This window comes from Culex quinquefasciatus, chromosome 2 (assembly GCF_015732765.1).
Source record: "Culex quinquefasciatus strain JHB chromosome 2, VPISU_Cqui_1.0_pri_paternal, whole genome shotgun sequence".
NCBI lineage: Eukaryota > Metazoa > Arthropoda > Insecta > Diptera > Culicidae > Culex > Culex quinquefasciatus.
The window spans coordinates 198,711,012-198,738,442 of record NC_051862.1 but is presented as its reverse complement, the minus strand read 5'-3'; the positions used below and the strand labels follow the sequence as shown (position 1 = coordinate 198,738,442).

Genomic DNA, 27,431 nt, shown 5'->3' with positions numbered 1-27,431 from the left:
TTTATTATTTTTCAAAAACAAACTCTAATAATGTGCAAAAGCATGCAAAATGTCGCTTCGTTTGACACCCATATTGCAAATTATGAAAATTTGAGTATTTTCGAAAAAATACGGTATTTTGTGAACAATTTTGAGTACATATTTTACTTTGAAGCTTACTACATTTTTTCAAAAAATATACTCTTAGTGAAAGTATTGAAAATTTAATATGATATGGCTGAATTAATCGATTTTATAAAGATTTTAAAAATGAGCTTTCGTCCATTATCGGCGATAAGATTATAATTTTATCGATTAACAACCTTGGTTATCATTAACTGACATGAGCAAGATATACTCTTTGTTTACAAGCTTACATTGGCCAATTTACATTGTTTTGCTTGATACACGTACCACGTAACAAACAAGAGAAAACAAAAAATAAAAATCCAAATTTAAAGAATGCTTACAAATACAGTCGGCTCTCTGGCTGTCGATCTTCTCGATATCAATATTGCTCCATCTATCGATGAAATCTTCAGTCCCTTCAAACTGCATACTTCGATTGTCTTTATTCCTCGATATTTTCTCTTGCTTGAAGGATCTCTTCCTCGACGGTCCCTTGGATTATGTTTGCTTTAAAAATCTCTTCCGGTTGTCAATATTGTCCCTATCTCATGGCTTGCATAGACATTTTTCTTGGCGAAACGAAGCCATGAAGGGTGTTTGACATTAGTTTGTTTCTGTTTGCTGGACGTTGCCATGATTCGCTCCCATAGCTGGGTATCAAGAAAAAAATATTTTCAATCGAGTTTTCATTTTGCATCGTTCTGTAAACTGATGATTCTCTTCCTCGACGGTCCCTTGGATATTGACAACCAGAGAGTCGACTGTAATTAAAAAAGTAACATTAAACGAGATTTTTTTTGTATTTTGTAGAACAAAACTTGCTCAAAATGACTTCCTACGTGGACTATCTCTAAATCTGAAGAAAAAATCTAAAATGCTCAAAATGTTTATCTCAAATTAGAATTAGAATGGAACTAGGGGAAATATACCTATTTTAATCACACTAAGCCGTTCGACCAATTCTCATCACTTTTGCCGTTTTCCGCTAGAAAATCAACATTTTCAGATGTATCAGATGTATACTTTGGAACAGTCAAAAACACTTTATGAAAGCTGCAATTCATGATCAAAGTGCTGATAGGCCGATAATAGAAATAGGCCGAGAAAGGGTATAGTTCCCCTAGGTCACAAATTTCGTTACATCGAATTAATTTAAAACTTAAGTTTCTCAAAACACTTTGAGAATGTACAACATATTAAAACATTTTTTATAGTTCAACAACCTCTGAGGTTCTATCTATCTACAAAGACATCAAATTCGCCTCCCCTATTTTAATCAAATCAAAAAAATCAAATCAAATTATTCGCTCTACAGCATTGCCTTGGCGTTCCCGATTACGGGATTCCTACTCGAAACTAGGTGTCCGAAGGCTTGATTGTTGAGGCAATTGCAAACCTCTTTTTACACCTAAGCTTCCATCCACCCCGGGATTCGAACTGACGACCTTTGGATTGTGAGTCCAACTGCCTACCAGCGACTCCACCAGGACAGGACCCAGGGGAGACGACTCCTACACCTGGACTGAGCTATCGACCTAACCTCTAGGTTAGACCGGGGCCAACATTTACTTCCCCATCCGACGGAAGGCGTGATCAGACAAATCTCGTCTCAAAATTTGCCACCGGGACCTTCTGGGATCGAACCCAGGCCGACTGGGTGAGAGGCAATCACGCTTACCCCTACACCACGGTCCCGGCTATTTTAATCATCCCACTCAAATTCCATCAACCTCACTTAATCGAACCGCAAGTAAGATCCTAGAGATTGAGCACGTCGAACCCAATCCATCAGCTGACAGCGACTTCCAAGGTGGGGGGGTAGGGAGCGAGGCGCAATTAATTAAAACAAATAGACCAACGCACTGTGGCGGCTCTGGCTGCCAAGTAAAACAAAAATATCGTTTTATTTAAAATACACAACCAACTTTGGAAAACAAACAACTACCAGCGGCAGCAAAAATGTTTCCAACTACAGGAGAAGAAGAAGAAGAAGAGAGTATAAGTTTACTTGCAGATGCAACTCGTCTTTGAAATGTGTGTAAGTTTGTTTTTTCTTCTTCTTTCTTTCAGTGTTTGTATTGCACTGATGGTGTTGGGTAAAAAAGGGTGCATCAATGTGGTGACGACGTGTGGGGAGAAAAGTATAAGTGCATTACCCCTTCGTTCGTTCGATTGAAGAGAAATGGGATTTTGCTTTTTTGTTATTTTTCATATTTACTGCCGCCACATACAAAGTGCTGCTGCTGGTCGATTCAACAGCATTGTTATTTCAAAGAACACAGGCGAATTGGACGCGAGATGAGTCAGAAAAGAGAGCCCCAACTTTGAAAGAGTAAAAGAGCGAAAACTCAAAGTGAGAAAGAGAACAACACCACATCGGACGTGATGATGCCGTTATCTTTTCGAGTCGTTGCGTTTGTTGTTTTTTTTTTTCTTTCTTTTGCTTGTTTTGTCGCGCACCCACACAACTCCAAAGACTCGCGAGAGAATCGGAAAGTGCGGAGCAGAGAAAGAGCAATAACAATCGGGCCAACGGATGCACAAACACGTTATAAACACGTCCGTTCTCGCTCACCCCCTGGATGTCACACAAAGTGGTGAAGTATCAAAATTAATTCAAGATTTAAAAGTTTAAAAAAAAACTTTAAAATTCAATACTTTTGCTGAAATAAGAAGTAAATTTTACATGGAAATCTATGAAAAATTAAAAATTGTCCCAATCAAGTCGTCGTTGTGTTGGAGAGATTTCTCTCTCCCCCTCATAAAAAACAAAAATGGTGGCATTCTCCCAGTACCACTCCAGTCGTCTGATGGATGCTGTTTAACCCACACACACACACACCCCCTCATGCATGCATTTTCGATAGTGCTCTTCTGAATGAAAATCTGCCATTCACTACTGTTGGTAATACTGTTTGTTACTGTTCTTAGCGGAAATCGCGCGGGAGCCCCGCGCACACTTTACACTATAGACTGTTGTTTATGTTTCCTCCGCGATGAGGAAGGGGTGAGAGAGATTTGTTTGGACGCTTTCACCGAAAATTAAACTATCTCTTCACTCTAAGCTCGAGTCTAAATAATCATCTCATTTGTTTATGTGTATCTGTCTGGTGGGTCTAAACAGGCGAAATATTTTAATTACGAGAGTAGTTTCAACCCTTGCCGGTTTATAATCAATCAGATAAATGTTATTTCCTGCTCACAATTGTTGGCATCGATGACTTCTACAAAAGATATTGATACAGGCAAATGATTCATGTAACTTAATTCGATAAATGAATACATTTGAAAGTGATAAAAATATTCCTAAGACGAATACATATGTTTAAATGGATTTGATATGAGAAAAAATCAAGGCTGCAAAAACATAAAAAAAAATCAAAAATCAAAAAATCTAATTATTCGCCCTACAGCATTGCCTTGGCGTTCTCGATAGCGAGATTCCTACTCGAAACTAGGTGTCCGAAGACTTGATTGTTGAGGCAATTGCAAACCTCATTGTACACCTAAGCTTCCATCCACCCGGGGATTCGTACTGACGACCTTTGGACTTTGGATTGTTAATCTAACTGCCTACCAGCGACTCCACCGAGGCAGGACCTAGGGAGACGACTCCTACGCCTGAACTGAGCTAACGACCTAACCTCTAGGTTAGACCGGGGCCAACATTTACTTCCCCGTCCGACGGAAGGCGTGATCAGACAAATCTCGTCTCGGGAAATGCCACCGGTACCGTCTGGGATCGAACCCAGGCCGACTGGGTGAGAGGCAACCACGTTTACCCCTACACCACGGTCTCGGCCATAAAAAAAAACAAGATCCTCTGAAATTACTCTTAGCTGTAAGAAAAATGTAATTACAAAAGCCGACTCGGTCCTAACCAGGTCCCAGAACCAAAAAGGACCTAATAAAAATAATTTTATGAAAAAAAAAACAAAACATTGTCGAGTCTACGTTTGACTCCTTAACTCCTCTAAAGTGATACAAACTGTTTAACTCAAAGATGGTGATGAAATTTCATGTGCACAGTTAAAAATGAATTTAATTTTTATTGATGTCTAAAATAAAGATGACAAAATTTAGTCAAATCTTATATCAACTTTGAAAGTTTATTTGATTAAAAATCAAGGGGTTCGACAATTCTCTAAACAATTAAATTTAATTAAATTTAATCGAAGTAGCTAGTTTAAAAATCGATTATGTATGTTTAGATTGTTTAACTGTCTGTCAAAATTAACCTTATTATACCAACAGAAGTGTAGTGAGCAATTCTCTACGAAATCGGCCGATTACGAGCATTTTTTTTGCTCATATTTGAAGGGGGAGGGGGGTCCTTCCATATGCCCAAAGAAGCCACTTTTTATCATTGGTTCACCCCCACAAGACTCTATACAGTTTTGGAAGTTGTACATACAAAAATGGTACGTAAATATAAGAAAATCTGATCGGTTTGATGTCTTCGGCAAAGTTTTAGGTATTGATTCGAATAGTGCTATACAGAAAAAAGTTGGAATACGGAAAAAAATCTGCCGATTTTTTAATTAACATTTTTTTACAGTTTCCCAAAATTAGAATTTTGATTTTTTTTTATTTCAAATTTGTTTTTATGAGATAAATAACTATTTGACGACATAGAATTTTGACTTTTGACCCATAGAATTTTGCGCCTTGTTTTAATTTTATTTTATGTTTTTTTTTGGCAAAATAAAAAATTTACCACACATTTTTTTCTCATTTCAGTTTTTAAATATATCAAATTTGCAATCGGCATGTACTTTACAGACTTTTGTGATTATATGCAACTTCGTACCCGTAATTGTCCATTCCCAAAAATATATTTTTCGAAGAGTTGAAATAAATTCCAATAAAATTGCCTAAAAAACATTAGAGAATTCTGGTTGCTGAAATACAGCGAATAAAATAAAAATAAAAAAAAACAGACCTCCATTTTATGAATTTAATGATCTTATCGAAAAAACTATATTTTGAAAATTTTGAAATCAAAACTAACATTTCAAATGAGTGTAATATTGAATATTTGGCGACCATCGTTTAGTGTTTTTTCAATTAAATGCAATTCATTTAAAATACCTATGTTTATTAAATCGTTAAAATAAGATTTATTTTTAACAAAAAAAAAACGAATTCAATGCAATTTACAACCTATTTGACGTAGAAAAACCTCTTATTTGAAGGTATTTGGTATCATTCCGAAAAAAACGGGACTTCAAACAAATCAAAATGGGATGATTTTTGCACTATTAGATTCGAAATTTATTCAGCAACATTCAATTAAGGCTGGTACGCAATTTATTTAAAAAAAATGTGTCCCTCCGCTCTGGTCAAGGCCAAAAAAAGGGGAGGGAGAGATCCAAAAAATAAAAAAGAAAAAACCAATTTTAAGCCCAACCATCATTTTTTTTTAAAGAAAATCTATTACAGTTATGATACTGTCGAAAATTGGCAAAATATCAATGAACTTATGAAAATATAATTTCCTAAGTTGTATGTATTTTCCCGATCCGTGGGCCAATGTTCAAAATTCAAAAGCTTAAAAGTGCCATATTGGATTAAAAATACACAAAATAATTGTCACACAATGTATTTTGAATAGTATATAATAATTTGTGCAAGGTTTGTATGGATAATCGAATCACAAACAAAACAAAATCGTGTTTTTTATTTTCTTATTTTTAACATTAAATTCGAGTTCTGCGACCTCATTTTAGTCAAATTTGAATGGTGGATTGCATATAAAATTAAGAAATGTATCGAGGTTTTTAAGCGAAGATGGCGTTCGAATGGTGAACGCTCGAAATGTCAAAATTACGCAGTACCAACATTACAGGAAAAGTGTGCCATGGCATGACAGCCACATTTTTTCTAATGTTGGTGCGATTTTGACATTTCGGGCGTTCACCATTCGAACGCCATCTTCGCTTAAAAACCTGGATATTTTCAATACAGTGAACTTTCTCGTTGTCGATATTGAAGGGACCGTCGAGAGCGGGAGATATCAAATTATAGAACGATAATCAATGCAATCTAATTGAAGGGGATGAAAAATTTATAGACAGCTGGAGCAATATTGATATCGAGAAGATCGACAGCCAGAGAGTTCAGTGTATTTCATCACCCCCATTTTGGCCGCCATCTTAGATTAAAAAATTCTAAACTACTTTAGAGTATTTTAGGAGTCATACTAAAGCTCAACAATTAAAAACTATACAACGAAAAAAAAATCGTGATTCGATTATCCGAAATTTTGACTATCCAAAGTGAAATTTTGCCAAGGCCTTCGGATTATCGAATCTGGACCAAGGGGCTGGAAACTCTAATATTACTTAGGAATACTGAGTATACTAATGATATTCCAGTATACTTGTTAGTATGCTAACCGAAAAGCAATAAACTGTTAGTATATTAAGATACTCTCAGTATATTGGTAAGTATACTGGCGGTATGTAAAGGAAATAATTAGTATACTGGTTAACTTAATAAGTATAGCTCTAAGAGTTTCCAACCCCTTGGTCTAGACTGTATTCAGTATTAATTTTTTTTCTCCTTCATTTTTTGGGGCATTTTTTAGGCTTTCTAGAAGACCAACAATTTCCCAAAAATATTCCTGAACAGTAAGATTTTCAAAACCACCGTAATTTTCAATCAAGCTGCAAGTTGCCTCTTGCCATTTGCAATAACTTTTCTGAAGACACCAAAGCTCATGAACGATCTTGCGACCGAACCACTTTGCATTGGTATTTCTACTAGAATTTTTGAAAATGTTAACAAAACGCAGAGAATTTGCAAGCAAACTTGGTGCTTCTGCAACACCGACGAGAATGTCAAGTACCTAGAATACATAAAATTGACCACCAAAAATGCGCTTCCCTAACACGGATGCGATTTTCGGGTACCTGAAATGCCTAAAATAGTGTAACCAAATCTAGAAATTGAATTTCTAATACCTCTCGATGAACTAAATTAAAGCTACTAGTTACAAGACCAATAAAACTTGTGATATTCCAACATCTGGCCGCTCTATCGGCTCGATCTTCACTTGCTCTTACGCCCTCTTCTCTCACCACCACGAACAACCGTTCACGACCAACACAAACAACGGAACTCTGGCCGTAAATAAAACACACACAAATTCTGGACTGGCCGAGTCCGCGGCGGTGTTGTTCCATTGAGCAATTATTGCCAGTTATTCCATTTTCACTCGATTCATTTTCCCGAACCCGCGCTCATTCAAGTAGAACCTAACTTGGTGGCGGATCCCGGGCCACGGTTCCGGCCGGATCGTGTCAACAAAGATCCTTTCGAATCCTAATGCTCTGACGTTTTTCGGTGTGAGAGTGTAACTTTTTCGGAGCACGATACACCACTACCAGCGGAGGTCGAGGATCGTCATCTTCCTCAGCCGCTCCGCGGCGGCCACCCCGGAACCCGCAGAACCAGTTTTGTGTGCTCCGATTTTCCTTCTGTCCATATTCTTGTTGCGTTTTTTAACTCCTCTCTTTTCTACGCTTTCTGTGTCAGTCAAAACCTAAACACACACACAGTCACAGCCTACTGCTGGCCAACCATTCATTCAAGAGTGGCCACAACCAAAAGGAGGAACAGGAGGGGGATGTAGCCCAGAGGGTGGAGGACGATTCCGTGACACACAGGAAATCGGTGGAAAACTCACTTTAAAAATCACCACGAAAACGGCGATCGGATGACCCGTGCCGGCCAAAAACCGATCCACGCGCGACGGAACGACACCGTAATGAACCTTCCCGGAACGGAACGGAATCAAACTCCGGAGTGAAAGAGAAAGACACACAATCCTCTTTGAAAACACACGACGAGCGCGCACGCACGCAGACGAAAGAACCAAGCTTCGACGAGGAAGCCAACACTGAAACTGAGCAGGATTTTGCTTGCTGCTGCTGCTGCTGGCTGGAGAATGGTTTTCGTTTTTGAGAGAGCGCAGCATAGAAATTTATGTTGGGCTCTCTCTCACGAATTTGACGTTTCTCTCGTTTGCGGTGACAGGGGAGTGAGTGTGGTGAATAAAATTACAGCAGGGTGGTCAGTTCAAATAGGGTAATGTTATCGATTGTATGAACATGTTTTTGCAATATTTTTTAAATTCTGGAGTTTTTTTGAAAAGGTCCAATAAACCAATTTTCCAATTTTTGCTTTTTGGTGTTTTTAAAACCGAAACTTGAGACAGGGGTATTAAAAAACACCCAAAAAGCAAAAACTGAAAATTTGGTTTATTGGATCTTTAAAAAAAAAACTCCAGAAATCATGCATGATTTATTTTTGCTTCCAGGACTATTTTGAAGGGTTTAGAGGGGTTTCATTTTATGTTAAGTTACAATTCAGGTCATAATTGAAAAAAAAAAAAGATTTTTAGCGCTGTTACATGCGGCTAAAGATGGGCACGAAAATCTAAATTTTCAAAAATTGGTTTAAATACACGAAAGTTTTCCACTCAACTTCTACTATTAGGCTGGTACAAATTTTATTTAAAGTTTTTGTCTTCCCCCCCTTAAAGTTGGCCCGATAAATCAGGATGCAAATAAAATATTTTTTCAAAAAACTTCAACATTTCAATTCTACTGCATGTAAGTACATGTAAGTACAATAACCTCAAATCAATTTAGATGCATTCCCCTGCGTTAAGAATCATTTTTAAGCATGCATGGGTTGATTCCGAGGTTGATTCAAAATCCTTTTGATTTTTTGAAAATTTTCGATGCTTATTATCACAAATATTTTTTTTTCGCTTACATTTTTGTTTTCGCCAAATCTTAATTTTTTTAAAAATTACTAATGATTGCAAAACAACTGAACTAATCGAGGAACTAATGCATTTTAAAACACCAAAATTGTAATCGAACATTTAAAAAGGGGTCTAATTTCGAATTTTGGTCTTGAATTTAAAGTTGTTGTAAGGGTTTTTTAAACATGGGAAACCATGGGCACTATTGAAAAAACCCCTAAATACAGTGGATTCTCTCGTTGTCGATATTGAAGAGGGAGGGAGTTATCAAATTATAGAATAATAAACCAAAGCAATCTTCTTGAAAGGGCTGAACATTTTATTGACAGCTGGAGCAATACTGATAACGAGAAAATTGACAGCCAGAGAGTCCAAAAAAAACATGTTAAGATACACGCAGAAAAATAATGCATATTTGAATCAACAAAACATTTTGTTGATTTGAAAATCAAGATTTTTGTTGAATCAACGCTAAACGTCAAAGCAACTTTTTCAAAACAACAAAAGATTTTTGTGGAATTGATAAAATCAAGGTTTGTTTCAACGCAAAATCGGAGTTGATTATATTTAACAAAATTTTTGTTTTTAAACAAACCTCGTACAGGCTGATTCTACAAAACATTTTTCTGCGTATAGATTTTCCTTAAAAACGGTGCACCTTATCAAAAATTTTGATAAATCTTTTGATTTAAAATCCGGCAGTGTTTTTTTTTCGACTGTTTTTTCAAATGTATTTTTTTAAATTTATTATTTAAAAAAATGGCAACGCTGTTATAAATATTATAATTGTTTGCCCTTGCTAGGTTAAAGCTCCATACATATTAACAAACATAAAAAAAACAATGTTCACAAATAAAAAATGTAACTCAACAAGCCTTAGTCTCAACGTATGGATGCAAAAGGTGTTTTAAACAAGGTTTTAAATGCATTTTGAACTAGTTCAGTGGTTTTGCAAGAAAACAAAAAAAAAAGAAAGATTTGACGAAAACAAGAATTTGAACAATAACAAAACTCTGTGCGGTACTGTGTGTGTGTGTGTGTGTGCAACCAACCAAACGGGACCACGCGGCCGCTTCTTACAAATTGAGTTGTTTCCATGTATTTTTAGATCTACATTCTATACATGCAAATAACTCGCATAGGCATTTGGAAGGTGTTAGCTCTGCCGAGCTTCGGTGACCCATTTCTACGCTGGCTAGCCGAGCGCGAGGTACTTCAGCTTTATCGACAAGCCCCGCCCTGAAGAACGTTTGCACCAATCGGATTCAAACGTTATTTAGAACTTCCGAACCCTTGTCAAATGGACAAGGACCCAGCGCGTATATAGTTGGTAGTAACAGTATTCCTAATTCCAGTCATAGCTCACCAAGTCGCGATGGCCTAGTGGTTAGCATTTTTGCTTACCAATCCAAAGGACGGGGGATCGAACCCCGACTCGAGCGACTTTGGTTTTTCGTTCATGTTCAGAGTTTCAAGATTTATATTTCCTATACTTTCACGTTGGGAGCAGATGGGAATCGAACCCAGGACCATTCGCTTACAAAGCGAACACCGTAACCAGTCAGCCACGGCCGCTCCTTAACAAAACTCTGTGCGGTACTGTACTCCAAAATTTTAATAATTCAATACCCAAATATGCTGAAAATTATTCGCAGAAACTGATTGCACTTACATTTCCATTTAAATTTAGTTTTTTTTTTAAATATTGTACATTTCCCATTGATTTTTTGGTTCGAAATACAAAAACTTGTAATATTTGTACCATATTTTTGGTACTATAATTTTTTTAAATAAACAAATATATGAAAAAAATAAACAAAAAATAAGTTTAGTAGCGATTTGTGATCCCGAAAGTTTAATATTTGTAAAGAGATTGATTTAAAATTCATAAAACGTCATAGAATGTATTCTGAATAATCTACAATCAAGCAAATGATTTCAAGAACATTTTTAGACTTTTTTTGCCCAAAAAATGAAATTAAATTTTTTAGCAGCCGCGAAATTATAAAAATAATTTGTATGATTAATAAATTAAACGTTTGAATCCTTTCTGAAATTTTTGTAGAAATTGCCTAATGTTAGGCAGCAGTTTGAGCCATTCATCCATTTGAAGTAGAGACCCTAAATAGGGAGACTCTAATTTGAAGGCCATGAAAGTACATCCAGTAGCCTAACGGCAGGCGTAATCCATGGAAAGGCGAGGAGTTAAAACGAGTTGAAATGAATAGTTAGTGTAACAACCCCCAAAAATAATCCTAATAGTTAAAATTTATACACTTGTATTTTATTCAATAAATTTGGAGTGCTTTCTTTTTGAATTTCAGTTGTGTTACTTCCAAATCTTATTATTTCATTGAATTGTATCCTATTAAAGATTTACTGGAAATACATCGTGCTGCATGAAATACTTGGAAGTTAAAGTGCATGTTTCTCAACAACGCTGCTGGAATGCAATCGAAAGGTCCCGCATTTTACTCTACGTTTTACTCAAGGTTAACTTTATTTATCGTAAATGGAAAATATTACATCACTATTACACACAGATAATGGTACAGGACACGCACTTTACTGCTTCTTTTTTTACAGGACAAAACCCCCGTCAAAAATCCTGTTGGCCGTAGCCAGCTCATTTCTCGAAAGTCCCCCAAAACCGCCGTTTCTGCGTTTGTTCACTGTTTAGTTTATATATTTTTTTTATACTTTGAATATCGAATCATTGAATATTTTTCTGCGTAGCTTAAACTGCCCGTCCCGCACAGGACGAATAAAACATTTACATCTTGATGATTTGTAACACATGCAAGGATCAACCAATAATAGCACCGAAGGGCTGTTTAGAACAGAATATCATCGTCACCCTCGTCCAGCAGGTTGGCCTGATCTCGGACGTCGATGCCCTTCTCGAGCAGGGCCGCCTTGCGGACTTCCTCCTTCTTGCGGGCGATTCGCTTCTTGTCCTGGATCTTCTTCAGACGGTAAAACTCCTCGCGCTCCAGCTCGTCCAGCTCGGAGATGATGTAGGCCAGCGTGCGGTCAATCCGGGGGATGATGACGTGCTCGATGGCGTTCACTCTCCGGTTGGTGATCTTGATGACCTCGTCCAGGGTGACGAACGACGTCTGCAGCGAAGCGAGCTCGACCAGCAGCTTGACGGCGCTCTGGTAGTTCTTCTTGAGCTTCTGCATCTGCTGACCACCCTTGGCCAACCCGGTCAGCTCGTACGTATCGCTACCGTCCTGGTACGACTCGAACACGGGCAGCGTGACACCCGCGACGTTGTCTCTCTTGGTCCGGATCTTGATCTGGGCCTTGGTGACGTTCTGCAGCACCACCTGGTTAAAGTCCCCGGACAGGAACTTGGCCTCGGCCAGCGAAAAGGCCGCCTCCTTCATGACCTCCCCCATCAGCGTCTTGGTCTCGATGATCTTGCTCAGAATCATCCGGAATCGCATCTGCAGCGCATCGGCCTTCTTCTTCAGCAACCCGTGACCCTTGTGGGCTCCGGCCAACCGAGCCTTCATCTGCATCTGAGCGCCTCGCGACGGGAAGATCGGAATACGGTCCTTGGACGACATTTTCACCACCTACAGGTTTTTGCTGGCACTCCGTCCCAAAATTCAAGTCACAAGATCAAAACGAGACTGCGAACAATTTTTTTCCTTCCTTTCTTCACTCGCAATATTTTTCCAATCAGGCAGCAAAATGTCACATGACGAACTGTGTGAGAAACTCACGAGCTCACTGTTGTGAGCCAGTGACCAGCATTGAACGGGTGGGCCCGCAATGTTTGTGGCTATATCAGCTGGTGGGCCCACTTTCTATGTTGGGCACGCGCTTGAAAGGGGGTGGTGAGGCATTTTGAGCTACCCCCTGTTGGACGGTAATGGCTCGCACGAAATGAAAACAACACGTTATAGGGGAGGCGGGCATTCGTTGATAAAACTTTCATTTTTGAATTTTGTTTTTGAAATCGAGATTATTTTGGAGTCAAATCAATTAAGTTTCATTAACAAATGAAGAATATTTAAATTCTAGAAAAAACATAATATTATTAACAAAGGAATCACATGGTAAAAAGGACCTTTGAAAAAGTACTCTAGATGTAGTGCGCCCATCCCGGGATTTTTCCAAAACCGAGAATTCCCGAATTTTGATATGGTGTCCCGGTGAATTCCAGATTTGGATTGTTTAGCACTAAAATGTAAATTGGCTTTATTTTTTATATATTGTTATTGCTGTTATTTAAGTGTACATTACCTAACTCTATAAGTATTATCTAGCAGATATTCTCATATGTTTGACAGGTCAAACACTCCCTGCATCCGGTTTGCTGATTTTCACTATGCACGATGGAGTTACATGCTTGGTTACATGCGATTCCCCTCATTGTAATATTTATTTAATATATATTTAAAAGATTGGGTTTTATATTCACGTATATTTATGTTTTTGCCCTAAGTTCCGGCATTTCGGGTGAATTAGGACAAATCTAACGAATTTTGACAGCTGTTGAATTCTCATTTTTTATTTCGTTTAAAACAGAAACATAACAAAGTTAGCAACCCGATTTCCAAATTTTATGCTGTAAAATATACTGTCCGTTTTCAGGAAAAAAAAAAATAAAATTTGGTTTCTTGGACCTTTTAAAAAAACTCCAGAAATTCTCATGGGAAATGATGCAGGGAACATTTTTTTCTGAATTGCGTGCTTGGAATTAAGGGAAAAAATTATAATGGTTTTATTGAAAATTTTAGAAATACGAAAAATTAATTCTTATGTAAAATCGTCTGGGAAGCACGATAGCGAAGTTTAATTCAAAATGTATATTGAGAAAATTACGTGTAAAGTTGGTCATTTAAAAAAAGAGGTTTATTTTATAAAAATGACGAAAATCGCAAAACTTTGGGGCGGTGCCAAAAAGAAGGGGTTGTCCAATTTGGTTCAAATACGGATTCTTTAATGTTTTTCTAGTATCAATAGCTCCACAAAATTTGAGCTTGATCAGAGAATGTGCATTTCGAGTGGTGTGGTGTAATGAATTATTATTAATGTTTTGAAAAACATGTTGATGGGGGGTGCAAAACTTTACAGATTGTACTGAGCTTATTAAAAATTATCAAAAATGTGTTCATCAATGTTGAAACGGGCAAGAAATTTGATAAAAATAAAATTTAACGATTTCAGCTTTGATGATTAAGTTATGATTTGTTGAAGTGAATCCTTTAAAAAAGATTGTATGTTTTTTGGTCTGAGAAGCAATTAACTGGTCTCATTTATGATAAAATAGATCTTTTTGAAAAATAAATTTGTAAATTAATGAAACATATTAAATTTCAAGGTACTTGAAATTTACTGAAAACTGACTTTAGTTGATTATTGTTTTTTTGTTAAATATCTGTAGAAGAATTATACCCGAGACACGTGCGTACTCTCACAAGATCTTTATTATAATGGCTCCCTCCTCTGACAGTTCTTCTCTCCCTCCACCGATTACAGTGTTGCCAGATAATTGTACAGACAAAACACTACATCTTCTCCCTTCGTCACAGTTAAGTTACTTTCTCTACTCTTCTCCCAACTCGTAGTCCTGGAATCTAGCTGGGGGTTTGATAATCCGCTTAGGACGTTGAAACGCATCTCCTCCTTGACCAATCCCTGGGGTTGCCGCTCGATCGTTCGCTGCTACCGGGTACTCTGCGTCGAAGTCGGCTTCTGCCAACGTTTCACCATCGACGTCCGGTCCATTCGCTTGTTCAGCTGGCCCAATGCTGCTTCTGATGGGTTTCAGGTGCGAAGAGTTTCGTCGGAACAGATCACCTCGGGGTGTTCTAACCGTCACGCAATTTCCCGCCTTTTGTACCACTACCACCGGTTCCGGGTTGAAATTTGGGGCTAGCTTGTTGTCTCGGTGCTGGTTCTTCATCAAGACGTGGTCGCCAATTTGGATGTCCGATGGTTTAGCGTGCACCTTGATGTCCCGGTACACCTTGGCCTGGTACTTTGCGATCCGATCGCGTTCTTGAACCTCCTCCGGAACTACGACTTCTCCCGAAAGGTGCGGGAATCTGTCCTTGAAGCGCCTTCCAAACATCAACTCCGCTGGGAAACCCCGGTCACAGCGTGTGGAGTTACCGTGTACATGTACAGGTAATCTTGTAGCGCCTTTTCCAGGTTCTCGCCGTTCAATTGTCCGATTTTCAGCGCCTTCAGTATGGATCGATTCTGTCTCTCCACTTCACCGTTCGCAGCTGGCCAGTACGGTGTTGTGTGGGTGAGTTTGATACCGCTGTCCACACAGTAATCCTTGAACTCCTGGCTGCAAAAGTTGGTTGCGTTGTCCGTCTTCAAAATGTCCGGCAGCCCGAGCCGAGTGAAAATTCGCTCAAGGCGCTGGATGACCAAAACTGAAGTGATCTTGGTCATTACTTCCACCACACAGTAGCGACTGTAGGCATCAATCAGGACGAACAGGTACTTGCCGTTTGGTAGTGGACCGAGGAAGTCAGCGCTCAAATGACTCCACGGCTTTGATGGCATTTCTTGGATACACAACGGTTCAGGACTTGGTCCGCTCCCAACTGCTTGACACTCCAGGCACTGCTTGCAACGTTTGTCAACGTCTTGATCGATCCCAGGCCACCAAACCGCAGCTCTCAGTCGACGTTTCATTTTGCTGCTACCCGGGTGACCACCATGTGCTAGATCCAAAACTCTTTCCCGAAGACTTTGCGGAACGACGATCTTGTTGCGCCGTAGAACCACCTGGTTGGCGTAGCAGAGTTCGTTTTGGAATGGACGGTACCGCTTCATGTCGTCACCCCAGGTTCCTGTTCTTATCGCCTTACGCAGCATGAATGTTTCAGCATCTTCTTCCGCCGCTTGGATCAACTCCGTCATTGTCAGAGTTGCTGGCAACGCACTTTCGACCACGGCGCACAGATCCTTTTCGCAGTCCTTGTCGCAGTTTTGTGCCTCCTCGCTTTGAGCGAGTCGCGACAAAGGGTCAGCGATGTTCGCTTTCCCAGGAACGTGTCGTACTAGGAAACGGTACCCCATCAGGTTCAACACCCAGCGCTGCTGTCGTTCGTTCGGAGCTGATTCGGTAGCGAAAATCTTGACCAGCGGCTTGTGATCAGTCAGCACTACGAAAAACTTTCCCCGCAGGTACATGTCGAATCTGCCGATCGCCCAGTAAATCGCCAACGCTTCCTTATCCAAAACAGAGTACCTGCGCTCGGTCTTCGACAAGCTTTTGCTCGCGTAACTTATCACCCTTCGCTGACCGTTGTCCGTCTGCAGGAGAACAGCACCCAGTCCCGTGGCACTTGCATCTACCACCAGGGTTGTTTCACTTTCCGGACTGTAGAATCCCAGGTGCTGCGGGTTTGACAGAGAACTTTTAATGGACGTGAACGCTTTTCCGGCTTGTTTCGTCCACTTGAACTTGGCCCCCTTCACCGTCATGTCCCTCAGCGGAGTGCTGATCGAGGAAAGATTCGGGATAAACTTTCCGACGTAGTTCGCCAAACCAAGGAAACTCCGAATCTCTTCGGCTGACTCCGGTCGCCGGAATGACTTGATTGCACTAACCTTCTCTTCCATTGGCAGTATTCCGTCACTCGACAGCAGATGTCCCATGAATGAGACCTTCGTTTGACCAATCTGGCACTTCAGCTTGTTCACGGTTAGTCCGCACTCCTCGATCCGCTTCATCAACGCCGCCAGCCGGCGGTCGTGCTCTTCTCGAGTTCGGCCAAAGACCAAAATATCGTCGATGAAGTGCTTTACCCCCTCGAGCCCTTTCAGCATGTTTCCGAGCTCTCGTTGGAAAACCTCCGATGCGATGCTCATCCCAAACATCAGTCGCTTAAAGCGAAAGTAAGCCTTCGGCGTGACGAATGTGGTTATTTCCCGAGAATCCGGATGTAGTTCCAGCTGATGAAATGCTTGCGTGAGGTCGATCTTTGAGAAATACTTGCATCCGTTGAGGTAGGGCATGATTTCATCGAATGTCGGGAGAGGATATCTTTGCGGGACAATAGCAGTGTTAGCGCGTCGCATGTCCACGCAGAGCCTTACTTTACGACCTCCGTCCTTCGGCGTCACGACAAGCGGAGATGACCAAGTGACCTTGTTCGGCGCATACTCGATCACATCCTGGTCCAGGAGCTTCTGCAGCTCCGCTTCGACGACGGCTTGCAAGGGAATCGGCAATCTGCGGCAGGGCTGCTGTACAGGGCGAACTTGCTGATCCAACTCGACGACGATGGACACGCCTTTAGCTTTTCCGAAAGCTGGTGTTTTGCTTTCTTGCACCTGCGAAACTTCAGACTTGATCTGCAACACGCCCAAATCTATCGAGGTCGTTTTTCCCAACAGATTAGCTCCGTGACCACGAATTACGTAGATTTCCCGATGTACAGTCTTAGGCCCGTGCGAGATGTCCGCCTTGAAAACACCCTTTACGTCCAGCCGATTGTTGCCGTACGCCATCAGCTTCTTGCGGGTTTCGTTGTTCTCGTAGCTCACTTTACAACCTTTCTTCTTCAGCAATTCCCAAGTGCCTTCGTCGATTACGTTGACTGACGCTCCGGAGTCCACCGTCCACTTCAGCTTTACTCCTCCCACCGAACACGAAATCTTCGTGTTGTACTTCGAGCTCTCCCTTACTACTTCATTTTGCTTCATCGTTGTAGAGAAAATATGGAGCACTTCACTGTTATCACTGTCGGCATCGCTGACTTTGTCTTCGTCCGAATCTTCTTCGTCGGAACTATCCACTTGTCGCACTTTCTTCTTCTTCGTTTTCGCGGTGTGGCTCTTCGTGCGACATTGTAGCTTGAAATGTCCAACAAGTCCACATTTGTCGCATTTCTTCTTGAGAGCTGGGCACTTCTTGGAGTTCGCAAAATGTTCCAGAGAGCCACATCGGAAACACTTTCCACTATCCACTTTGTTCACTGCTGCAGGTCCGTTCGACGTCGAAGCGACAGCCTCCTGCTTATTCAGCTCAATCGTTTCCAATATCCTTCCTTCCTCCAGGATGTCCTTCAGCGCCACCAGCCGCTTCTTCAAAATCGCCTCTCGAAGAGCATCCGACGTCGAGCCGTCGAAGATCTGTTCCGTGATTCGCATGTCCAGAGCACCTCCGTAGTCACACAAGTTCCCTTGATGACGCAACTTTCTCGCAAACTGCTCAATCCCGTCACTGCCTTCTTGTTTCATGCGTCGGAACAATACTCTTTCATGAGGGATGCAAACCACTGGTTCGAAGTGCTTATCCAGCAAATTGACCGCCTCTTTGAAAACATCCGATCCATTCGGAAGTGCAGCATCATGGTCCGGGTCATCGTAGAAAATTTCTTGCACTTCCGGCCCGGCGAGGTGCAAAAACATCGCCTTCTTCTTCTCATCAGTCACCGTGCCGCAGCACGCCATGTAAAGATCAAATGACCTTCGCCAAGATTTCCATCTCTTTCCCACTGTCGCGGTTTCTCCAACCACAAAAGGTTGAATATTGTGATTCATCATCTCCCTCGCACACTTCGATGCTCACACACGCGACGCTCAAAATTCGTTCAATTTCCCGTTTTCTGCTAGCCGAACTACTTCCCTTCGCACGGTTTTTCACAAAAACGGTACTTTCGCGATCTTTTCCGCGCGTTCTCCCGGTAAATTTCCCGAATCGTCGCCAAAATGTAGAAGAATTATACCCGAGACACGTGCGTACTCTCACAAGATCTTTATTATAATGGCTCCCTCCTCTGACAGTTCTTCTCTCCCTCCACCGATTACAGTGTTGCCAGATAATTGTACAGACAAAACACTATTTACAATATCAAATACGTCAAATCATCGCCAAAATACCGTTTAAGAATACAGTCCAGACTCGATTATCCGACACCTCGATTATCCAAAGTTTTGATTATTCGAAGTTCGATTAACCGAAGGTTTGTTTGGGACTGCGGATAATCGAATCAGGAACAAAAAAAATGTTTTTTTTTTTTTTAAATTTTCTTACTTTAAACATTAAATTTGACTTCTGTGACCCAATTTTAGTCAAATTTGAATGGTTGATTGCCTGTAAAATAAAAAAAAATGTATTTTTTTTCAATATTTCATCACGCTATTTTGGCCGCCATTTTGGTTTAAAAAAATCAAAAAAAAAGACAACGAAAAAAAAAATTTTTTTCGTGATTCGATTTCCGAAGTTTCGATTATCCGAAGTGAAATTTTGCCAAGGCCTTCGGATAATCGAGTCTGGACTGTAATATGAAACCCCAAGATTTAATTTGGAAAAAATATTTATTTCACGTTCAACTTTTAAAATCAAATTATCTGGAAAAAATGTTAATATACATCTTAATACTAACGATCACTCTTCTCCTCCTCTTTCAAAACCATCTCCTTGACCACCCTTCGCAGCACCTTACCTGCAGCCGACTTTGGCAGCTCATCCACAAACCGAACTCCACCACGTAACCTCTTGAAATCGCTGACCTGCCCATCGACGAAGCCAACAACCTCCTGCTCCGTCAGCTTAGCTCCCTCGTTACGTTCGATTACCGCGGTGGTCAAATCCCCGGACTTATCCGCAAGCGGAACTCCTACCACGCAAACCAGCTTCACTCCGTCGATCTTTTCGATGATCATTTCCAAATCCGATGGGGAAATCTGGTAGTTGTTGAACTTGATGATGTCCTTGATGCGATCGATCACGTAGAGGTAGCCGTCCGAGTCGAAATATCCGACGTCACCCGATTTGAAAAAGTCTTCCTCGTCGAACGCGGCTAGCGTTGCGTCCGCGTTGTACAGATAGCCGAGCATCGGGTGTTTGTGCTTCAATCTGATCTCTCCTTTTTGGTTTGGTCCCAGTCGGTGACCGTCGTCGTCGACGATTTTTACTTCGATGTTGCGGACCAGGGTTCCTACGGAACCGGGAGCGAACGGGATTCGGCTGATGATGCCCATTTCGGAGGTTCCGTAGATAGGCCCGGCTACGCCGTTTGGTAGTTTCTTGGACAGGTTGGAGCTCATCTGTTGGGTCACCATTGCACCGCCCATGGTCCACTGCTTGATACTGGGAAAGGTTAGGCTGTTGAAGTTCGGGTAGTTTTGCAGGACTGCGACGTACGCTGGCGGAGTGAACACGTCTTCTATGTTGTACTTGGTGAGGATGTTGATGAGGAGTTCCTCGTTGAAGGGTTTGGATGTTAGGACACGTGTTCTGGTGTAGTACAACGATGTTAGTACGGCGAACATTCCAGTTGCCCAGAACAGGGCACTGAAGTTGAAGATTGGTCCGCAGTTGTGGGCCCTAATGGATGGGAGAGAAGTTAGTACTAAAGACTTACATGTGGCTCCTATGAAGTACTTACTCTCTAAAAACGTCTCCCTCGATCAGATTGGCATGCGACAGACAGACTCCCTTGGGGAGACCAGTTGTTCCCGATGAGCACAGTACCATAGCCATAAGTTGATTTGAATCTCCCAAATATTCTGGTATAAAGAAATCTTTCCCAGCTACCGGACTCAAAAGATCTTCAACGGACCTACAATTTCCGCCAGCGTTCCCAAACACAAACATCGCTGGTTTTGCCTTAATAGCCTCTTCAACGGCTTGTTCAACCACTTCCCGATTTATTACGTCGCAGAACACCGCCTTGGACTGCGTCATCTTCATCATGTGCGCATAGTCATCCTTGCTGAACACTGGAGCCAACGGATTCACTACAACCCCAAGCGACAAACATCCAATGAACACTGGTACCACATTTTCACTGCTTCCACAGGCCAGCGATACAAAGTCCCCCTTCCGCAATCCCAACTGCCTCAGGTGATGCACAACTCGGGCGATCCTCCTTTTCATCTCGGCGCAGCTCATCTCACCGCCATCATCCGCGTTGATCTGGATCACTTTGGCGGGATTCTGCGACAAGCAATCGATCACGACTTGGCCCAAGTTGGCCTCCGGATTGCGGACACTTGGACAGGACGGACCGCGCCATAGTTTGGCTTTGGGATCGTACTTTGCCATGGTTGCTGGTTCGAATTCCGGGGCACCCGCTGTGAACACTTCAAGGGCCTGGATGCGACTGATGGTTTTCTAAGTGTGGCTACAGTTGATAACGGGATGCGTTTGGCCGGGATGAACGTGCCTTCCTATTTATACCATTTGTACAGACATCCTTATCAGATACCGTTATTTGAAGGGAAACTGGTTTGTTTTTATTTTTGAAAGTGTGTTGTATAAAGTGAGATGTATAGTGTTACCTATTTGAATGATTTGAAATATAACACTACTCGACAAAACAAAACTTGTGTCAACGGATTCACGATATCTCATCCGTTCCTGAGAGAAAAGGCATCCCCGAATCCGATGCAATCGACAGAATTTGATTTTATGTCCACGCGGACTGATGAAAAATTGGTACATTTTTTAACATAAAAAATCGAACAATTTAAAAAACCATGCGTCTCCTCCCAATTATATGAGCCATCTACAAGAATATGGAAGCGCCTGGTGCATAGCCATTTCCTTTAAGCACAACGGAAACAACCAATACAAATGTATAAAAAGTTGTCAAGTTCTCGGGGGTCCACAGCTAGCATTTTTGTACGATTATAAAAATAAATATTAAAAGTTTAAAATTAATTTATTTAAAAACATATTTTTGATTTATTTGTTTACTAAAATTTTATGTATCTCAAAGATCTATGGGTACTTCGGGATGTCCATGGTCATCCAAGGACTGCCTGGAGTTAAGATCTACGAGTCTACCGCCGTAACAAGCAAGAGGTCGTCGGATTTTGACCCCGGATCATGTGCGTATAGCATCAGTGCATATGGTAGACTACTGTATGAATGTGTTGGGATGTTCATGGTCATCCAAGGACTCCCTGGAGTTAAGATCTACGAGTCTACCGCCGTAACAAGCAAGAGGTCGTCGGATTTTGACCCCGGATCATGTGCGTATAGCATCAGTGCATATGGTAGACTACTGTATGAATGTGTTGGGATGTTCATGGTCATCCAAGGACTCCCTGGAGTTAAGATCTACGAGTCTACCGCCGTAACAAGCAAGAGGTCGTCGGATTTTGACCTCGGATCATATGCGTATAGCATCAGTGCATATGGTAGACTACTATATGAATGTGTTGGGATGTTCATGGTCATCCAAGGACTCCCTGGAGTTAAGATCTACGAGTCTACCGCCGTAACAAGCAAGAGGTCGTCGGATTTTGACCTCGGATCATGTGCGTATAGCATCAGTGCATATGGTAGACTACTATATGAATGTGTTGGGATGTTCATGGTCATCCAAGGACTCCCTGGAGTTAAGATCTACGAGTCTACCGCCGTAACAAGCAAGAGGTCGTCGGATTTTGACCTCGGATCATGTGCGTATAGCATCAGTGCATATGGTAGACTACTATATGAATGTGTTGGGATGTTCATGGTCATCCAAGGACTCCTGGAGTTAAGATCTACGAGTCTACCGCCGTAACAAGCAAGTGGTCGTCGGATTTTGACCCCGGATCATGTGCGTATAGCATCAGTGCATATGGTAGACTACTGTATGAATGTGTTGGGATGTTCATGGTCATCCAAGGACTCCCTGGAGTTAAGATCTACGAGTCTACCGCCGTAACAAGCAAGAGGTCGTCGGATTTTGACCCCGGATCATATGCGTATAGCATCAGTGCATATGGTAGACTACTATATGAATGTGTTGGGATGTTCATGGTCATCCAAGGACTCCCTGGAGTTAAGATCTACGAGTCTACCGCCGTAACAAGCAAGAGGTTGTCGGATTTTGACCCCGAATCTTGTGTGTATAGCATCAGTGGATATGGTAGACTACTATATGAATGTGTTGGGATGTTCATGGTCATCCGAGGACTCCCTGGAGTTAAGATCTACGAGTCTACCGCCGTAACAAGCAAGAGGTCGTCGGATTTTGACCCCGGATCATGTGCGTATAGCATCAGTGCATATGGTAGACTACTGTATGAATGTGTTGGGATGTTCATGGGCATCCGAGGACTCCCTGGAGTTAAGATCTACGAGTCTACCGCCGTAACAAGCAAGAGGTCGTCGGATTTTGACCTCGGATCATGTGCGTATAGCATCAGTGCATATGGTAGACTACTATATGAATGTGTTGGGATGTTCATGGTCATCCAAGGACTCCCTGGAGTTAAGATCTACGAGTCTACCGCCGTAACAAGCAAGAGGTCGTTGGATTTTGACCCCGGATCATGTGCGTATAGCATCAGTGCATATGGTAGACTACTATATGAATGTGTTGGGATGTTCATGGTCATCCAAGGACTCCCTGGAGTTAAGATCTACGAGTCTACCGCCGTAACAAGCAAGAGGTCGTCGGATTTTGACCCCGAATCTTGTGTGTATAGCATCAGTGCATATGGTAGACTACTGTATGAATGTGTTGGGATGTTCATGGGCATCCAAGGACTCCCTGGAGTTAAGATCTACGAGTCTACCGCCGTAACAAGCAAGTGGTCGTCGGATTTTGACCCCGGATCATGTGCGTATAGCATCAGTGCATATGGTAGACTACTGTATGAATGTGTTGGGATGTTCATGGTCATCCAAGGACTCCCTGGAGTTAAGATCTACGAGTCTACCGCCGTAACAAGCAAGAGGTCGTCGGATTTTGACCCCGGATCATGTGCGTATAGCATCAGTGCATATGGTAGACTACTGTATGAATGTGTTGGGATGTTCATGGTCATCCAAGGACTCCCTGGAGTTAAGATCTACGAGTCTACCGCCGTAACAAGCAAGAGGTCGTCGGATTTTGACCTCGGATCATGTGCGTATAGCATCAGTGCATATGGTAGACTACTATATGAATGTGTTGGGATGTTCATGGTCATCCAAGGACTCCCTGGAGTTAAGATCTACGAGTCTACCGCCGTAACAAGCAAGAGGTCGTCGGATTTTGACCTCGGATCATGTGCGTATAGCATCAGTGCATATGGTAGACTACTGTATGAATGTGTTGGGATGTTCATGGTCATCCAAGGACTCCTGGAGTTAAGATCTACGAGTCTACCGCCGTAACAAGCAAGAGGTCGTCGGATTTTGACCCCGGATCATGTGCGTATAGCATCAGTGCATATGGTAGACTACTGTATGAATGTGTTGGGATGTTCATGGTCATCCAAGGACTCCCTGGAGTTAAGATCTACGAGTCTACCGCCGTAACAAGCAAGAGGTCGTCGGATTTTGACCTCGGATCATGTGCGTATAGCATCAGTGCATATGGTAGACTACTATATGAATGTGTTGGGATGTTCATGGTCATCCAAGGACTCCCTGGAGTTAAGATCTACGAGTCTACCGCCGTAACAAGCAAGAGGTCGTCGGATTTTGACCTCGGATCATGTGCGTATAGCATCAGTGCATATGGTAGACTACTATATGAATGTGTTGGGATGTTCATGGTCATCCAAGGACTCCCTGGAGTTAAGATCTACGAGTCTACCGCCGTAACAAGCAAGAGGTCGTCGGATTTTGACCTCGGATCATGTGCGTATAGCATCAGTGCATATGGTAGACTACTATATGAATGTGTTGGGATGTTCATGGTCATCCAAGGACTCCCTGGAGTTAAGATCTACGAGTCTACCGCCGTAACAAGCAAGTGGTCGTCGGATTTTGACCCCGGATCATGTGCGTATAGCATCAGTGCATATGGTAGACTACTGTATGAATGTGTTGGGATGTTCATGGTCATCCAAGGACTCCTGGAGTTAAGATCTACGAGTCTACCGCCGTAACAAGCAAGAGGTCGTCGGATTTTGACCCCGGATCATATGCGTATAGCATCAGTGCATATGGTAGACTACTATATGAATGTGTTGGGATGTTCATGGTCATCCAAGGACTCCCTGGAGTTAAGATCTACGAGTCTACCGCCGTAACAAGCAAGAGGTTGTCGGATTTTGACCCCGAATCTTGTGTGTATAGCATCAGTGGATATGGTAGACTACTATATGAATGTGTTGGGATGTTCATGGTCATCCGAGGACTCCCTGGAGTTAAGATCTACGAGTCTACCGCCGTAACAAGCAAGAGGTCGTCGGATTTTGACCCCGGATCATGTGCGTATAGCATCAGTGCATATGGTAGACTACTGTATGAATGTGTTGGGATGTTCATGGGCATCCGAGGACTCCCTGGAGTTAAGATCTACGAGTCTACCGCCGTAACAAGCAAGAGGTCGTCGGATTTTGACCTCGGATCATGTGCGTATAGCATCAGTGCATATGGTAGACTACTATATGAATGTGTTGGGATGTTCATGGTCATCCAAGGACTCCTGGAGTTAAGATCTACGAGTCTACCGCCGTAACAAGCAAGAGGTCGTTGGATTTTGACCCCGGATCATGTGCGTATAGCATCAGTGCATATGGTAGACTACTATATGAATGTGTTGGGATGTCCATGGTCATCCAAGGACTCCCTGGAGTTAAGATCTACGAGTCTACCGCCGTAACAAGCAAGAGGTCGTCGGATTTTGACCCCGAATCTTGTGTGTATAGCATCAGTGCATATGGTAGACTACTGTATGAATGTGTTGGGATGTTCATGGGCATCCAAGGACTCCCTGGAGTTAAGATCTACGAGTCTACCGCCGTAACAAGCAAGTGGTCGTCGGATTTTGACCCCGGATCATGTGCGTATAGCATCAGTGCATATGGTAGACTACTGTATGAATGTGTTGGGATGTTCATGGTCATCCAAGGACTCCCTGGAGTTAAGATCTACGAGTCTACCGCCGTAACAAGCAAGAGGTCGTCGGATTTTGACCCCGGATCATGTGCGTATAGCATCAGTGCATATGGTAGACTACTGTATGAATGTGTTGGGATGTTCATGGTCATCCAAGGACTCCCTGGAGTTAAGATCTACGAGTCTACCGCCGTAACAAGCAAGAGGTCGTCGGATTTTGACCTCGGATCATGTGCGTATAGCATCAGTGCATATGGTAGACTACTATATGAATGTGTTGGGATGTTCATGGTCATCCAAGGACTCCCTGGAGTTAAGATCTACGAGTCTACCGCCGTAACAAGCAAGAGGTCGTCGGATTTTGACCCCGGATCATATGCGTATAGCATCAGTGCATATGGTAGACTACTGTATGAATGTGTTGGGATGTTCATGGTCATCCAAGGACTCCCTGGAGTTAAGATCTACGAGTCTACCGCCGTAACAAGCAAGAGGTCGTCGGATTTTGACCCCGGATCATGTGCGTATAGCATCAGTGCATATGGTAGACTACTGTATGAATGTGTTGGGATGTTCATGGTCATCCAAGGACTCCCTGGAGTTAAGATCTACGAGTCTACCGCCGTAACAAGCAAGAGGTCGTCGGATTTTGACCTCGGATCATGTGCGTATAGCATCAGTGCATATGGTAGACTACTATATGAATGTGTTGGGATGTTCATGGTCATCCAAGGACTCCCTGGAGTTAAGATCTACGAGTCTACCGCCGTAACAAGCAAGAGGTCGTCGGATTTTGACCCCGGATCATATGCGTATAGCATCAGTGCATATGGTAGACTACTGTATGAATGTGTTGGGATGTTCATGGTCATCCAAGGACTCCCTGGAGTTAAGATCTACGAGTCTACCGCCGTAACAAGCAAGAGGTCGTCGAATTTTGACCCCGAATCTTGTGTGTATAGCATCAGTGCATATGGTAGACTACTATATGAATGTGTTGGGATGTTCATGGTCATCCAAGGACTCCCTGGAGTTAAGATCTACGAGTCTACCGCCGTAACAAGCAAGAGGTCGTCGGATTTTGACCCCGGATCATGTGCGTATAGCATCAGTGCATATGGTAGACTACTGAATGAATGTGTTGGGACCTCTTGCTTGTTACGGCGGTAGACTCGTAGATCTTAACTCCAGGGAGTCCTTGGATGACCATGAACATCCCAACACATTCATACAGTAGTCTACCATATGCACTGATGCTATACGCATATGATCCGGGGTCAAAATCCGACGACCTCTTGCTTGTTACGGCGGTAGACTCGTAGATCTTAACTCCAGGGAGTCCTTGGATGACCATGAACATCCCAACACATTCATACAGTAGTCTACCATATGCACTGATGCTATACGCACATGATCCGGGGTCAAATCCGACGACCACTTGCTTGTTACGGCGGTAGACTCGTAGATCTTAACTCCAGGGAGTCCTTGGATGCCCATGAACATCCCAACACATTCATACAGTAGTCTACCATATGCACTGATGCTATACACACAAGATTCGGGGTCAAATCCGACGACCTCTTGCTTGTTACGGCGGTAGACTCGTAGATCTTAACTCCAGGGAGTCCTTGGATGACCATGAACATCCCAACACATTCATATAGTAGTCTACCATATGCAATGATGCTATACGCACATGATCCGGGGTCAAAATCCAACGACCTCTTGCTTGTTACGGCGGTAGACTCGTAGATCTTAACTCCAGGGAGTCCTTGGATGACC

At 42.2% G+C, this 27,431-nt stretch overlaps 4 protein-coding genes across 8 annotated transcripts in view; all 4 read right to left on the bottom strand.

The window, feature by feature from the left end:
- LOC6050782 (disintegrin and metalloproteinase domain-containing protein 10) overlaps positions 1 to 8,030 on the bottom strand; it is a 199,274-nt gene extending 191,244 nt beyond the window's left edge. For 3 of the 5 annotated variants that reach the window (XM_038251319.1, XM_038251320.1, XM_038251321.1), the window contains exon 1: positions 7,799 to 8,030. The gene's annotated coding sequence lies outside the window, so the exon portion shown is untranslated. The remainder of the gene's footprint in view (positions 1 to 7,798) is intronic. The other 2 variants (XM_038251324.1, XM_038251323.1) reach the window with 1 other exon arrangement.
- Positions 8,031 to 11,353: 3,323 nt separating this feature from the next.
- On the bottom strand, positions 11,354 to 12,625 carry LOC6048807 (V-type proton ATPase subunit D 1). Its single transcript, XM_038256240.1, has one exon. It carries the CDS (start codon positions 12,457 to 12,459, stop codon positions 11,719 to 11,721), a length of 741 nt encoding a protein of 246 aa, XP_038112168.1. The 5' UTR covers positions 12,460 to 12,625; the 3' UTR covers positions 11,354 to 11,718.
- A 2,349-nt stretch (positions 12,626 to 14,974) lies between these two features.
- Positions 14,975 to 18,322, bottom strand: LOC119766468 (uncharacterized protein K02A2.6-like). The gene has a single exon (XM_038251026.1). The coding sequence runs from the start codon at positions 18,320 to 18,322 to the stop codon at positions 14,975 to 14,977; it is 3,348 nt and encodes a 1,115-aa protein (XP_038106954.1).
- An 848-nt stretch (positions 18,323 to 19,170) lies between these two features.
- LOC6048808 (4-coumarate--CoA ligase 1) lies at positions 19,171 to 21,032 on the bottom strand. Its single transcript, XM_001865640.2, has 2 exons — positions 20,263 to 21,032; positions 19,171 to 20,201 (listed from the first exon to the last, which is right to left on the bottom strand). Exons 1-2 carry the CDS (start codon positions 20,919 to 20,921, stop codon positions 19,253 to 19,255), a joined length of 1,608 nt encoding a protein of 535 aa, XP_001865675.2. The 5' UTR covers positions 20,922 to 21,032; the 3' UTR covers positions 19,171 to 19,252.
- Positions 21,033 to 27,431: the final 6,399 nt, after the last annotated feature.